This window comes from Myiozetetes cayanensis, unplaced genomic scaffold, assembly GCF_022539395.1.
Source record: "Myiozetetes cayanensis isolate MyiCay16 unplaced genomic scaffold, myiCay2020 scf5-8, whole genome shotgun sequence".
NCBI classification, from domain to species: domain Eukaryota; kingdom Metazoa; phylum Chordata; class Aves; order Passeriformes; family Tyrannidae; genus Myiozetetes; species Myiozetetes cayanensis.
This window is the reverse complement of record NW_026087742.1, coordinates 91,538,984-91,551,944: the sequence shown is the minus strand read 5'-3', so window position 1 is coordinate 91,551,944 and position 12,961 is coordinate 91,538,984. Positions and strand designations below refer to the sequence as shown.

General features: G+C 40.3%; 1 protein-coding gene across 1 annotated transcript in view; it reads right to left on the bottom strand.

Moving 5' to 3' along the window:
* Nucleotides 1–27: 27 nt before the first annotated feature.
* The window catches only part of TUBGCP3 (tubulin gamma complex associated protein 3), a 50,374-nt gene continuing 37,440 nt past the window's right edge, over nucleotides 28–12,961 (bottom strand). The window contains exons 14-22 of the mRNA XM_050333026.1: nucleotides 8,886–9,075; nucleotides 7,425–7,560; nucleotides 6,562–6,630; nucleotides 5,625–5,760; nucleotides 4,721–4,809; nucleotides 4,455–4,586; nucleotides 3,933–4,073; nucleotides 3,259–3,375; nucleotides 28–1,158 (exon numbers count right to left, since the gene is read on the bottom strand). Of these exons, the coding sequence (XP_050188983.1) occupies nucleotides 1,000–1,158; nucleotides 3,259–3,375; nucleotides 3,933–4,073; nucleotides 4,455–4,586; nucleotides 4,721–4,809; nucleotides 5,625–5,760; nucleotides 6,562–6,630; nucleotides 7,425–7,560; nucleotides 8,886–9,075 (1,169 nt within the window). The 3' untranslated portion in view covers nucleotides 28–999. The remainder of the gene's footprint in view (nucleotides 1,159–3,258; nucleotides 3,376–3,932; nucleotides 4,074–4,454; nucleotides 4,587–4,720; nucleotides 4,810–5,624; nucleotides 5,761–6,561; nucleotides 6,631–7,424; nucleotides 7,561–8,885; nucleotides 9,076–12,961) is intronic.

Here is a 12,961-nt window from a genome sequence, read left to right as displayed (position 1 = left end):
AAACTTTCAATTGCAAAAAGCAACAAGTTTGAAAGATAATTGTGGTTTTATTTTCTAAGCTTGCACTTGTGGAACATAATAAATGACCTTATATAATGACAACTTTGCAAAAGAAGATTTCCCCTTTCCCCAAGTTCTGGGTAGCAATATATAAATATTTACAATGAAAAAATAGGAAAGAGAATGAAGTCAACATTAGCCTAGTCAGTTTGTTTCTACATATCTGATTTTAAACATTAATTATTCGATCTTAACCAACACTTTCCTTCACAGTACTGAGGCTTTAACTTCATTTTTTAGACCATATGTGCAACAGATACACTCCTGACTCTGCTTCTATAGTTTGCTCCTGTACACTAACCATAGAATTTCCCCATTAAATTTTTATTCCAGGTTTTTAATTTGAAAACAACAAAAAAATTAAATATAAGTTTATGTCTCCTGATACAAAGTTTCTTACACGGTCAAACACATCACAACATTGAAAATCAGCATAACGAAATGCTGTATAGCTTCTTAACAAGGACAATAGGTCTGGGTCCTGATCTGTTGGCTTTAACAAAAGCTCTCTTCAAATAGAACAAGTACATATAGAAAAAATAACCTTCTTATTTTCTTGTTAAAAAAGGAAATGGTGCTTTCTATAAACAAAAGATGCGATTTCCTTGACACAGATATAAGTTACAGTGGAAAGAGCTCAGGAAGCTTCAAATAAAATTAGCATTTGTTTAAAAGGATGATTTAACAAGTAGATTGGATGAGGTTCTACCAGCCCATTTAGTCTGGTAATTCTAGAAATATCAGTGTAAAAAAACCTACTTTTTTTTTTGCTTTCTGCTATACAGTGTCACACAATCACAGGACTGAACACATGTTGTCTGCAGCAATGGGAGACACCGACCACAAACGATTTGGTTGCATTATGTCAACACTGATTGCTGTGTCCAACAAGAGGTCCAACATCCTCTGGATACCGAGGTGCAGTCCTTGGCAGCCGGTTCACATGTGTGAGCTTCGCCTGCCTCTGGTGCCCAGCGACACCCGCAGCCTGGGCTCTCTGGCTTTATAGTGCTCGTTGAAGTCCAGCCTAAAGCTGAGGAACCGAAGGCTTTCGTCAGAACTGGTTGTCAGCAGGACCAAGAACTGCTGGACGATTCCCTGAAGGAGAAAGAAAAACCCAAGAGACAACTAAGGAAACATCCCTGATGTGTTCTGCACAAGAATGCCAGGTGGAGCCTAGACCTAGTAAGGAGGCAGAGGGAATACAGGTAAAGGCAACAGCTGGATACGAACCCTTGTGCTTAACAAATCAGTTATGCTGGATTCATTCTTTCTGCAAAAATCCAGAGCTTCACTTTATCTTCCAATACCTACCACACACATCAAAGACTCAGTGCAAACAGCTCAGTCTTTTGAAGCATACTGAGGAGATGCTTCTGTGCCACCGTCCTGAAACGCCATTCAGGACCCAACCTGTGACAACAGGAGACCTCACCTTGTTTCTGTGACACATGTACAGTGCTAGTGCATTGCCTGCTTCAAACATACCTATTTGATGCAGCTTGCACAGCACAAGTGGCACCCCAGAACAGCACAGCATTAGGGCAGTCAGTGCTACAGACTGGACTATGTATTTGGAGTGTTTTTTATGGAGGACTTGCACTCTGCATGTGGGAGGCACACTTCTGGATCCCACCTTCCCTTTTGGCCAAGGGACTGCATGAGACCCACAGCATACAGGAAGGGAGAGGACTTAAGGAGGATGAGAAGATTCACTTGAAGAGCTCATTCCTGGTCTCCACCTAAATACTCATGTGGACACGCCCATAACCAGAGTACTCCATTACTTCCAAAGATGACCAAGGCTGGCCAGGGAAGTCTTGCATGGAAGATCCATAGTAGGGCTCAGCAGGAATACAGTCCAAGCAGGCAGAATCTACATTGCCAACTTGTAACAATCCTGTAGAGCACACAAGCTACAATTTATTTACAGCCTACACCTGAACACTTTGTCTCTATTTCCTTCAGGAAGTGGGGGCAGGGAAAACTGCAATATTTGGACCCAGCAGCAAATTCCTTCCAAATCTAAGCCCTCACATCAAAGCTCAGGATCTCTACAGCCTTCAACAAAAGCCACTGGTATTTTATAATCTAGGTGTAATGCTCTGTTTTGCTTCAAACTCCCATGTGAACCAAACTCTTTTGACAATGCAGCACTCCACCCAGGTTAATTAAAGCTTGGCAAAGCTATAGGCAATACAGAATAGATTTGATGCAAAACACCAGACAGGAGGACTAGGAAGAGCTCTGCACATGCTGTAGAGCTGCAAAGTCTCAGCTATAACTTTTAGAAACAATCGTTCACTCATGAGGTAAAAGGAACATATGGGTAACAACCCAGCAAAATCACTCCCAACTCATTTAGTTAACTAGAAAATTTGTCTAAATGTGTATTTCTGCATATAAAACCCAAGAAAGGTACAAGAAATACCAGCAGCAACAAGGAAAAAAGCAGGTCCTACAGCTTCAAGTCAAATTCAGTATCAGAATTTTTAAAAAAAAACTTAACTTCAGGCATGCCAAAGGAGATAAGAGGTTAAAAGCTACATCACGAGTATCTCACGTGTCAAAGTCAAGAAATTATTTGGGATAGGGTTTGGTTTTCAGCTGATCTGAAAGGCTGCTGTGGCACAGAGTGCTGTGTCACTCACATAATTTTCAGAAATGCTTTTCCTGAAATCTGACAGCTGATTTTTTTCTGGGGAACGGGAGCTTTAGCATCAGATATAACAAATTAAGACAAAGCCAGAACAAATTGCCATTAAATAACCTGTGCATGTTCCCCCCAACAGCTTATCAGTGAGCTGAAATCCAAGTGTTAGGCCTTTAACAAGAAATTGTCTGCAGTCTTTAATAGTAATGACTTGCAACGACAGTGATATAAAATGGAATGCAGAAGGAATTCTATTTTTTTCCCCTCAGATTACACCAAAAGATAGCTATTACTTCCACTACTAGAGGAAAAAGGAGACTTACATGAAAAGACTCCTCCTTTGGGAGGTGAACATAAATGATCACAAAAACCTTTGGCTACTAAGGAACACTGAATACAGGCTTCTAAATAGAGAAGAAAAAAAATGAAGTCCTAGATCCACAAACTGCACACATGAATACATAAGTAACACCTACTCAATATCTGAAATTCATTTCTACACATCAAAACTTAGCATATTTAAAAAAATATAACCTAAGAGGCACCTGGTAAAAGTGAGTGAGTATTCGTAGCTGTGAGCACATTTTAGGTATTGAGTCTTGAAATTCTTTCATCCTCTTGCTCTCCTCTTCCTCTTCTGATGCAGTTACACCCCACTTGCCCTACAGAGAGACCAAATGAGTTAAGAGGTTACATAATGCAAGTTGCTGATTGGGCCACCTTCTGCCCAGCTAAACAACCATGCTTATAAAAATCAACCATTGCTAAAGAAAGACAGGGATGGAGCCTCCAATACTGAAACTATCAGTCCCCCTGGTGTTTGTGAAGCACATGAAGGAAATCTGATGTTAGCAAAGCAGGTAAGTCTCTCACCAACACTTGCATGTCCCACAGACTGACAGCATGGAAGCAGACATGGAGCTCTGGTATTTTAGGCAAAAGGGTTCAGAACATTAAAGCCTCCTTCATTTACTTCACCCAAAAGAGCCCCAAATTTCTCATCCTTCAAAGTCCACTAGAGAAATCTTACTCAGAGATTTTGGGCACAACAAAAATCAAAACCACCCTTCAGCAGTTTTGTCTGCAGTCGCTAGCTACCGCTAATGACTTTTACATCTGTCCCAAATACACTTTTTATTTTTGTTGTACCTCTACATATCAAAAGACAAGTATATTTGCCCCAATTAATTTCCATGTTCTAGTAATATCCTCACTGCACCTCAAGCTCTCGCTGTTTTTTCCTCTCCTCAAACTGCAACCTCAGCTGCAGCTCCTCCAGAGCAGCTCTGTACATTGCATCCTGGGCATTCTGGAGCTCAATGATCTGATCAAAAACTGCTCGAAGCTGGTTCAGAAGTACCTGTGACACAGAAAACAAAATAGTGAAACAATTGTACAGCAAGAGTTTTAAGTTACTACCATTCTCCAGAATATGAGTATATAAAAAAAAAATCTTTTTTACACATAGCTGGAGAGACTGTTTTGCAAAGCCCTAAGTCAGTGGTTGCATAATCACGTAGCTTGTTAGGACCAAAAAGAACTGGCCCACATGGCAGCAAGTTTTATTGCCAACACGTGTCACCGTGTCTGGGCAGCAGGTATAGAACTTACCATTATAAAACCTTTTATCAAAGGAAGAAAAATTACTTTTCTCTTTGCTCCTACCATGTAGAGGAAGGTGGTTCCTAACACATAAGCCAAGATCATAAACTTACAATTGAATGCAAAGGAGAAGACTTACCCTGGAATCACTATCCAGCAAGCACCGAGCTATGATTGTGTCCAGAAAAACTTCATGAGCTGCAATGATGTGATCCAAGTCCTGTGCTTGTTGGACCTTGTTCCAGAGTTCATCCCATGAACATTCAAGCACCTGGAGCAATGATTCAGAATTGGGCTGGTTTGATTTGCTCGATGACAAGCTCTTTGAAAGTTAAGATACACAACACACACAGAATATTAAAAGTACTTCATTTTTAAGTAACTAATTGGGTGGATAGAGTATACCTCAAATGTAATGTAATACTGCATTTGATGAATGAAATGGACCATCTCTGACGCCAGAACGTGACACTGATGCAGCACCCCAGAAAGCTCTGTTAAAAATTCAAAAAGATGGTATGTTAAAGACCGCAAGGACAAGCACAACCACATATCAGCATGGCAAATTTTTTTCTACCAGATTGAATACTTCATAAAACAGCCACTAATCTTAGATGGTAGCAGCAATATTAGCTGGCAACAGATGAGCAAAGAACATTGTAGCTATTTTTTACTGAAAAAACGCAGACAGATTAGAAAAAATTTTCAAGAGTGAGCCATTACAGATGCTGACAAATATGACATTCTCCACTGAGAAACAGGATCAGGATGTCCCAGTCCATTAAACATACACCAGAGCCACTACACTTAAGAATTTTCCTATTTCTTGTCAAACATCTTTCTCTTCTTAGCCTCTTCTGCTCTTAGCAGAGGGAATGAATAAAAGTAAAACTAGTAAATTCCAAAGTGCGCATGCACGAGACTTACTAGTTAACAGACAGAGCAAGAGAGTGGGAAATGCAGGGTACAAACAGAAAGGCATCAAAGAAGATGAATAAAAAGGGATAGAAGAGTGAATAAAAAGGGAAAGAAGAGTTACAGTCTCACAACTGAGGCAGCATAAAGATACCTATATTAGTGCAACTTTTCAATTCAGTGACCAAGCATTAACAAACAGGAAACTTCCACTTACAATGATGTTATTTTACCTTCATCATCATTCGTTAAACAGCCAGTCAAAAAGCAGCGAAATACAAAATTCATCTGTCCCAACAGATATTTCCCCCCCCCTCTTAATACACGGTTTAAAATAAGATGCAGTTATCTAAATCAATTTTGCAAGTAAATCATCCATTAGGGCCCCTCTCACCTGGCATACTTTTCAGAAGCTTTGCATTGCACATGTGCCCCTTCCATATATCAGTAAGGATATACTCCATTCTCTTTGCTCTCCAAAGGAAATTAAATACTCTTAGATAGTGGCTCATGCACTCACGCGTAAACACCTACAAAACAAAGAAAATATCAGTACAAATTTAAAAGACATACCATATGTTCTGAAGTACCAAGAACCTCTTCACAGTCCATCTTATCTGATCCATGCAGTTTATTGGTAAACCTTGTTAAAAAAAAAAATTCTGGAAACCTCAGAGCTTTGGAAAGATCCTTCCTTGAGGGCTGAACAGTTTCGTAACATTCAAGGAGGCAGAAGGTACTGCTGGAAGTCTAAGAAAGGGTGAAGATGACAACGCCTAAACACTTCGCTCTTAAAACTACATATGAAGATTCCTTCTGCTTGTCAGGCTCACATTTTGTCCTACTTTAAAAAAAGTTCTTTACAAGTTCTTAACAGAGGCTAAATGCATTCTGATCAACAGTGCAGCTGATTTCTCAGTAGTTCTAGTGAACACTACCTATCAAATGCTATTTAGACAACATAAATACATTCCCTTCAAATATATTCTTCCTCGAATATATTCTCTCCTCAGATATGTAATTGTAAATCATCCCAAGTTAGCATCTACAGACTAGTAACAAGGAAAGAAGAGCACTCCATTTATTAAGTACTTGCTAAACAAATTAATTACTGATTTTCAGTAATGGTTGTTTTAAATGCAGTTTTCAAGAACTCACAGTTAAATTATAAGAATTGGCTTAACTGTTTTTACAGGAGGTGCATCCTAGATGCAAAAAATAAATAGAAATTCTTTGATCTCACACTACAGAACAAAAAAGATTATTTCAATAAAAAGATTTTCAGCAATTCAAATCAAGACACACTCACAGCCAGCAGTATATAACATTACCGTTGCTATTGGCCCATCAACATGATAGTCCAAGCTGAAGACATCCCAACCAGTGTCCCCAGGAGATACCTGTAATAAAAATATATGCGACCTCAAGCACATATTCAGAACATACTAGTGCTGAAGACTAGCTCTTGCTTAGTCTTTCCTCAAAGGCCTATGACAAAACAAGCATCCATATGTATAAGAGATACATACAAGAGTTCCTTGTTGAAAGCAGTAGATTAAGCAAAATTAATCAGAGTTTGATACAAAGGTGAGATTCATCTCACCCAAATGTTGATGTTTGTAATGTCAGTGTTTCTCCTTTGAAGCTGGTAATGAAAAATGAAGGGAAGGAAAAACTTCCTGGGCAGGACTACAGACTTATTTCAGATGCTACAGCTCTTCATTCAACTCCCACCTCTGGGACTGGAGCTTTCTCATTAATTCCAGTTTCTTACCAGAGGTCTCTCTCACCAGTTGTGCTTTCATTGCTTCCCTCTTTGTAACTACAGGCAGAGACAAACACTCCAACCAGCCCCTCCCCATCCTGATTCTGGTAAGAGCAACAGCAGCGAGAGCTGTTTGCCGAACCTCAAATCAGGGCATCAAATCCTGTTAGGCCCCAAATACTCAACTGCATATTGTCAATGGCTGTAAACCCACAGCTTGAAATACAAATAGACAATAGACAGGAAACGGGAAAAGAAGACTTATTAAATGAGGTTTGTATCATTCAAAGTAAATTTCAGTGGAAAGGGAGGGGGGGAGTGTGTTTATATACACATATGAAAGTTCTGTTTCACGCAGATGACTGCATGTACACACACACACACACACAAAGGTATGTTTCAGATCAGGGTCACCATTATGGAACAGACCTCCAGAAGTCGAACATCCAATCGTTTGAGGATCTCAGGATTATCAAACTGGGCATTCGTTGCCCTCACTGCTGTTTCAAGGATTCCAGTTAGATTATGCTGATATAAGGTTGTAGCTGGTCGTGCAAGCTCTGGCCTGGTGGTTATGAAACAAACAGTCAGAGCATATCACTGAAGTATTCTGCAGCAGCAGTTCAGCAGTAACTGCAGCACACAGCAAAACACTTTTCTGACAGACATTCAAAACTTCTATTACTCTTTCAGTCTTATTCATGAAGGAAATCAGTGAGCAAAATACTTGAGCAGAGTATGAACAGAATACATTTATTCATATACAGCTATACTCCTGAACCACGAGGAGTAACTTCATCCTCAACTTAATGCCAGTAATTTGAAGTTACCAGGATTGCTATCTTAGCTATTTTGTAATTTGAGTTGCATTCATATCTAAAATGAGGTAGATTAAATCATTAACACACCAAACTAGTAATTCCATTTCAGTTTTGAGAAACTTACTGATTGATAGCTTGGGCTTAGAAGTGCTGACACCACGCAAACCCACCCCCTCTATGCAACTTAAACTATTCAAAGTTTAGGTTAAACTATTTACTTTCTATTTAACTTAAACTACTCAAAGTTGCAACACGCAACTCTTGCACTCTCTCCCTCAGGATACTACTGAAAGGCCTCTCACTACTTTTGCCTCAAATATACTGACTCCACAAACCAACCCTATTCTGCTTAACATCAATTTTCACTTTAAAAAGCATGGTCCCACATGAATCGTCACCAGACGATTTTGATTTACAAACAAGTTAAATGAAGCTGTATTACAAAGCTTGCCCTCTATACCAAAGGCAAGCTTTGGAAACAACATTTTTGACAGGCTAAGTTTCATTAGTAGCATCAGCATGTAAAAGCAGTGAGATTGCAAATACACTAAGATCTGAAACCAATAGTTGTACGTGCACCTGAGCACTTAGAACAGAGGGTAGTGAGGCATCAATTACACTTTTTAAATTGCATTAAGGGGTTTTGACACCATGTTTTGAACCAAACAACTCCAAAATACAAAGGCCTAACACTCCCAGCAATGCTAACTAATGGCATCAAGAGCACCAGAAATTTTCTGCTTAAACTTGCTCTGACAGGAGCAAGAGAAATGCTAACATCCTTGGGGCTGTCTGTCACAGGGCCAGAATAAAGATAACTATATTAGTGCAACTTTTCAAGACATTGTGAAATGGTACTGCATATACCTCTTATCAAAAAGGAAGAACAAAGTTGGAGCCTCGGAGTCAAAGAAATTAAGCTGAAAATAGAATGTAACGGTTATTACTCAAAGGTTTAATTGAACAAGATACTAGAAGGGACCTCTTCCAAAAGCAAGAGTTTCTGTGCTGATCATGCACATCTGGAAGCATCAGAAATTCAACATAGTTACTCTCCCAATTCTCTTACTTGAGCAAGTCCATTAAATGCCTGATAAAGTCTCCTTGACCAAGTAGTAAGTAGCGCCTCATGGCCTGCATGTGCTCCAGTAAATTGTACTTCTTATTGAGAACATCCAGTAGGTATTTGCTCGTCTCAAAATAAGCTGCATCAATTTTCTCTTGAAAGGCATTTTCCAGATCTGTGAACAAATCAGCAGCTTAAAAAAAAAAAAAAAAAAGGAAAGATAGATTAAAATTACATTAGTAGTTTTTCAAAACTGTGGCAAACAAGCTTTGGAGTTGAAACATGCAAACAGAAAAACTGTTTCTTCTGATCCACTATATTATACATTTGCCATAGCCAAAGTGAAAGCAAGTCTAAAGCAGCCTATACTTCAACAGAATTACTTTTAATTAGTGCCCAGTTTGTACTTTCCAGTAACAGCTCATACTTTTACACTGAGTCATCACTTTTACACAAAAAGTTGGGGTTTTCTAAGCTTGCTGAAGTGCTGCAATTTACAAAATCAAATAATTTGAAGGAGATCTAAAAGCTCAGAGTTAGGGAAAAGCTTTGTGGGGGAATCTAAATCAGAAGCCACTTCTAAGGCAGGGGACTATGGGAATAAATCAAAGAACCAGAATGTCAGAACATTCAACAGAAAAGAGTTCCCGTATATAAGAGAGAATGAGAGAAAATGGAATATGCTTCTGTTACCTGGGGGACAGCCACCAACCTGATATTTTCTTTTCCACCTTTAATGCATGGCAATTTGGGGACAGAAAGCAGGACATTGCCCTTTAGTAGGAAGTTTATTTCACTATTTTCTACAACTATAAGCTTATTAAGAAAGGGATTGCAATAAAGCTGTCAGGAGATAGCAAGAAATGTGGCCTCTTTAGGCAACATGGAGCAATACTCCAAATAGTGGATTTCCAATTATGATAAGATTCAGACCTTCCACAGTGTTGAAGGATTTACTCCCACTTTCAATGACTTTTAATTACACAACTATTTCTCTAAAGGTGAAAAACAAAAATCCAGATACCAAATTAGTGTAGGACAGTGCACTGCCTGCTTCAGGATTAGTCTCAACCTGTACTGCAGAAAGGAAAAATTAAAACCAAGTTTTGTGTTGTTCTGATGACATTCAGCCACAATTAATAAAATGCTTATAAACTGAAGAAATTAACAGTGGTTCTAATAAAGAAGTCACTTTTTCATGAGGAAAAATTCACAATGTCTGGCTCAAGTTCATTCCCTGAGGCTTCCAAGTTCTCATTCAGTAATCAGTGAAGCTCTCCATAAGACAAAAAAAGTGCAAGAATATGCAGAGATGTCAAAGAGATGACACTTTTTACAATACTTTGCTATGCTCAAAGTCCCTACACTTGGGGAATAGTACATAGCCAAGTAACGCATCAAACTTAGGGATGTGAGAATTAATTCAGCCTGCAGTAAGGAATGCCTCAAAGTCCCCTTTCCAGTCAGTGACAGCAAACCAAGACAGACAGCTCACCAAGATCTCTGCTTACTCTGGCAAAGGCAGAGACCTGGTGTGATCTGACAAAGCAATTCTTGTATGCTCAGCTAAGGAAGCATGCAGCTGTGCTCCCACTGTTGGGGAAAAAGGGAAAGACATCAGTTCATGCAAATGCATTTGTGTCACTGCTATAGGACAACAGGGCAGTGAGAATCTCCAGTAAATTCTTTCATCTGCTCTTTCCTTGTCAGCAGATCCTGTCCAATTTACTGCTCTCTCCAAAAGATGGGTCCAAGCGTGGCTGCTTGCGTGCACAGTGGCACCAGCCATCTGATCTGCCACACAGCTTCACTGCTGGCTTTGGAGGAAGAAGGAAGAACTTCCAGAAGAGGGAAAAAACCCCAGAGTTTCATAGACAGAACACAGTAAGCTACAACACCCCAGTGATCTTTTGCAGGTGTCTTTCCTCAAGAAGAGAGCCTAGCAGGCAAAACAAGAGAGGGAACAAACCAATCCAAAATGAGTTAAAAGCTAGCACTATTAGTCACAAAGGTTAGATCTAGGACTGGCTCAAGGCACAGGCAAAGTCAACAGGCAGCAGTCAATTTCCCAGCTCGCCTATGCCAAGCCTCCCATGTCACATGTGCTGGTTGTGCCTCCACTCAAGTAGGAGTGAGCATATGTAAGGCAGCACCTATGACTGAGAACACACAGACCAGTCTCAACCTCTTACTGTACCAAGCAGAAAAAAAAGCCTTTCCCCTCTCCTTGGTACTGCTCCCCTTGCCTTGAAGGAAGTGACCTGGCCACAGCCCTTCATTTCAGACTGGAAAATTCAATTTTACACAGGTACCTGTAATGCACCATCTCTGTACACACATACCAGCACAGGAAATGCAACATGCCTGCCTGACGTGCAAAACTGCCAAAAAGGTTGTTTGCATCAACAAACAAGAGGCCTGGGCACAAGTTTGGAAAACTGTGCAAAATGGTATTAGGACACTGAAAAGCCAGAAATGGGTAAAAAAAAGGGTCAGACTAGAAGCACTGACAGACAGGTCCACGAGTTGCTACTGAATGTAGTGTATAGTCTATTCAGAAGTTCCCAAACCGCAGAGAGCTAGATGTGGGAGCTGGGGTCAGGTCACTTTATCTGCCTCTTTTACTATCCCTCTTCCCCAAGTGCTACAATTCCCTGTCAGGCAAGTGTCATAGTCCCGATTTTAGCAAGGAATTTTTTCTTTCCCTTCCCCCTGCTGTGTGTGTGCCCGTCAGGTAGCTATCAGGTGAACAAAAGAATCATCCAGTCCACTAATGGCCGAGAGGTCAGTCTCCTAGGAAACAGGTAGATAAAGGATCTAAAGTCTACTTTTTTCTCTTGTCTCTGGGGCAATGGGGGAGGAGGAATTTTGGTGGGCTGGGGGTGTGGCTGGCATACAGGTGGGGAGGAGAGGCTGGTGTACCGGTGGGCTCAGGACCTGCTGCGAGCTGCAGATGCTGCCTGGTTTTTTTTCCCTGTCGGAGGGGAGTTTGCTGCTGCTCTCTGCTCAGCTGTTGCTGGCTGCAGGCCCTGCTTAAAGTGAACTCTAACCAGCTGAAGATCGTGAGTTTTCTTCCATTGGGAGAACTTTCTGTTTGATTGCTGTTTTTTCCCTTCCTTTCCCTTCCCCCCCCACCCCGTCCCAGTGTGGGAAGGGAAGGGGAACCGAGGGGTGTTTTTGTTGTTGTTTTGTTGTTGTTTTTTACTGGACATTTCAAGTTCTGCACCTCCAGTGATCCAACAGCGCCACCTGGTGGCTACTATAGGACACTACAAGTTCTGCATCTCCAGTGACCCAACAGTGCCTCCTATTGACTGTGGTTGGAATTGCACCAAGGGGCACAAAAATTGAACTGTTTACTCTTCCTTTTGCTGGTTTATCGGTTTGTTCTTGAAGGGGATTATTGGTGGGTATAGGAGTATTGCTTGGTTGTTTTACTTGGTTTTTTTCCGTGTTTCTGTTAATACACACATACCTTTTAATAAAGGGCTGTTATTTTCCCTTTTCCATAATTTGTTTTCCTTCAATCAGAGCCTCTTAATTTTGGATTTATAATTGTTTAGAAAGAGAAGTTTGGGTCTTTTCTCCTAACTCATCCTCAGCAAAAGACCTTTGTCTCATTTAAACTGGGACAGCAAGATGACCAACTCCTACATAGTTTTTTATCTCTAACTTCCTGTTTTAATACATGTTCTGACTGTTTTCTACACCATGATTACTTCAGCATCAATAGGAAACCAGGGAAACATGACAGCTCAGGTTCCAAAGCAAATGAAAGAAATAAAAAAATACAGCCAAACCCCTGAAATAGTCAGATTTTAAAAGAGAAAAAGCATCCAGAACTCAAGATGGCATCCTAGCTTTCCATATCTTATAATCAGTAATGATCTGAAGGGATGCTCAGGATATTGTCAGATGGTACAGACAAGCAAGAAAGGAAGCATTTCCAACACGGCTGACACAGAATGTTCTTTCAGGATTAAATGGGTAAAGTGCCCTAAACACAAATGTAGTTTCATACAGAATTAAAGCAGTGCAATATCATGAGGTATTCAGGCTGCAGACCATGAGCTCAGCAC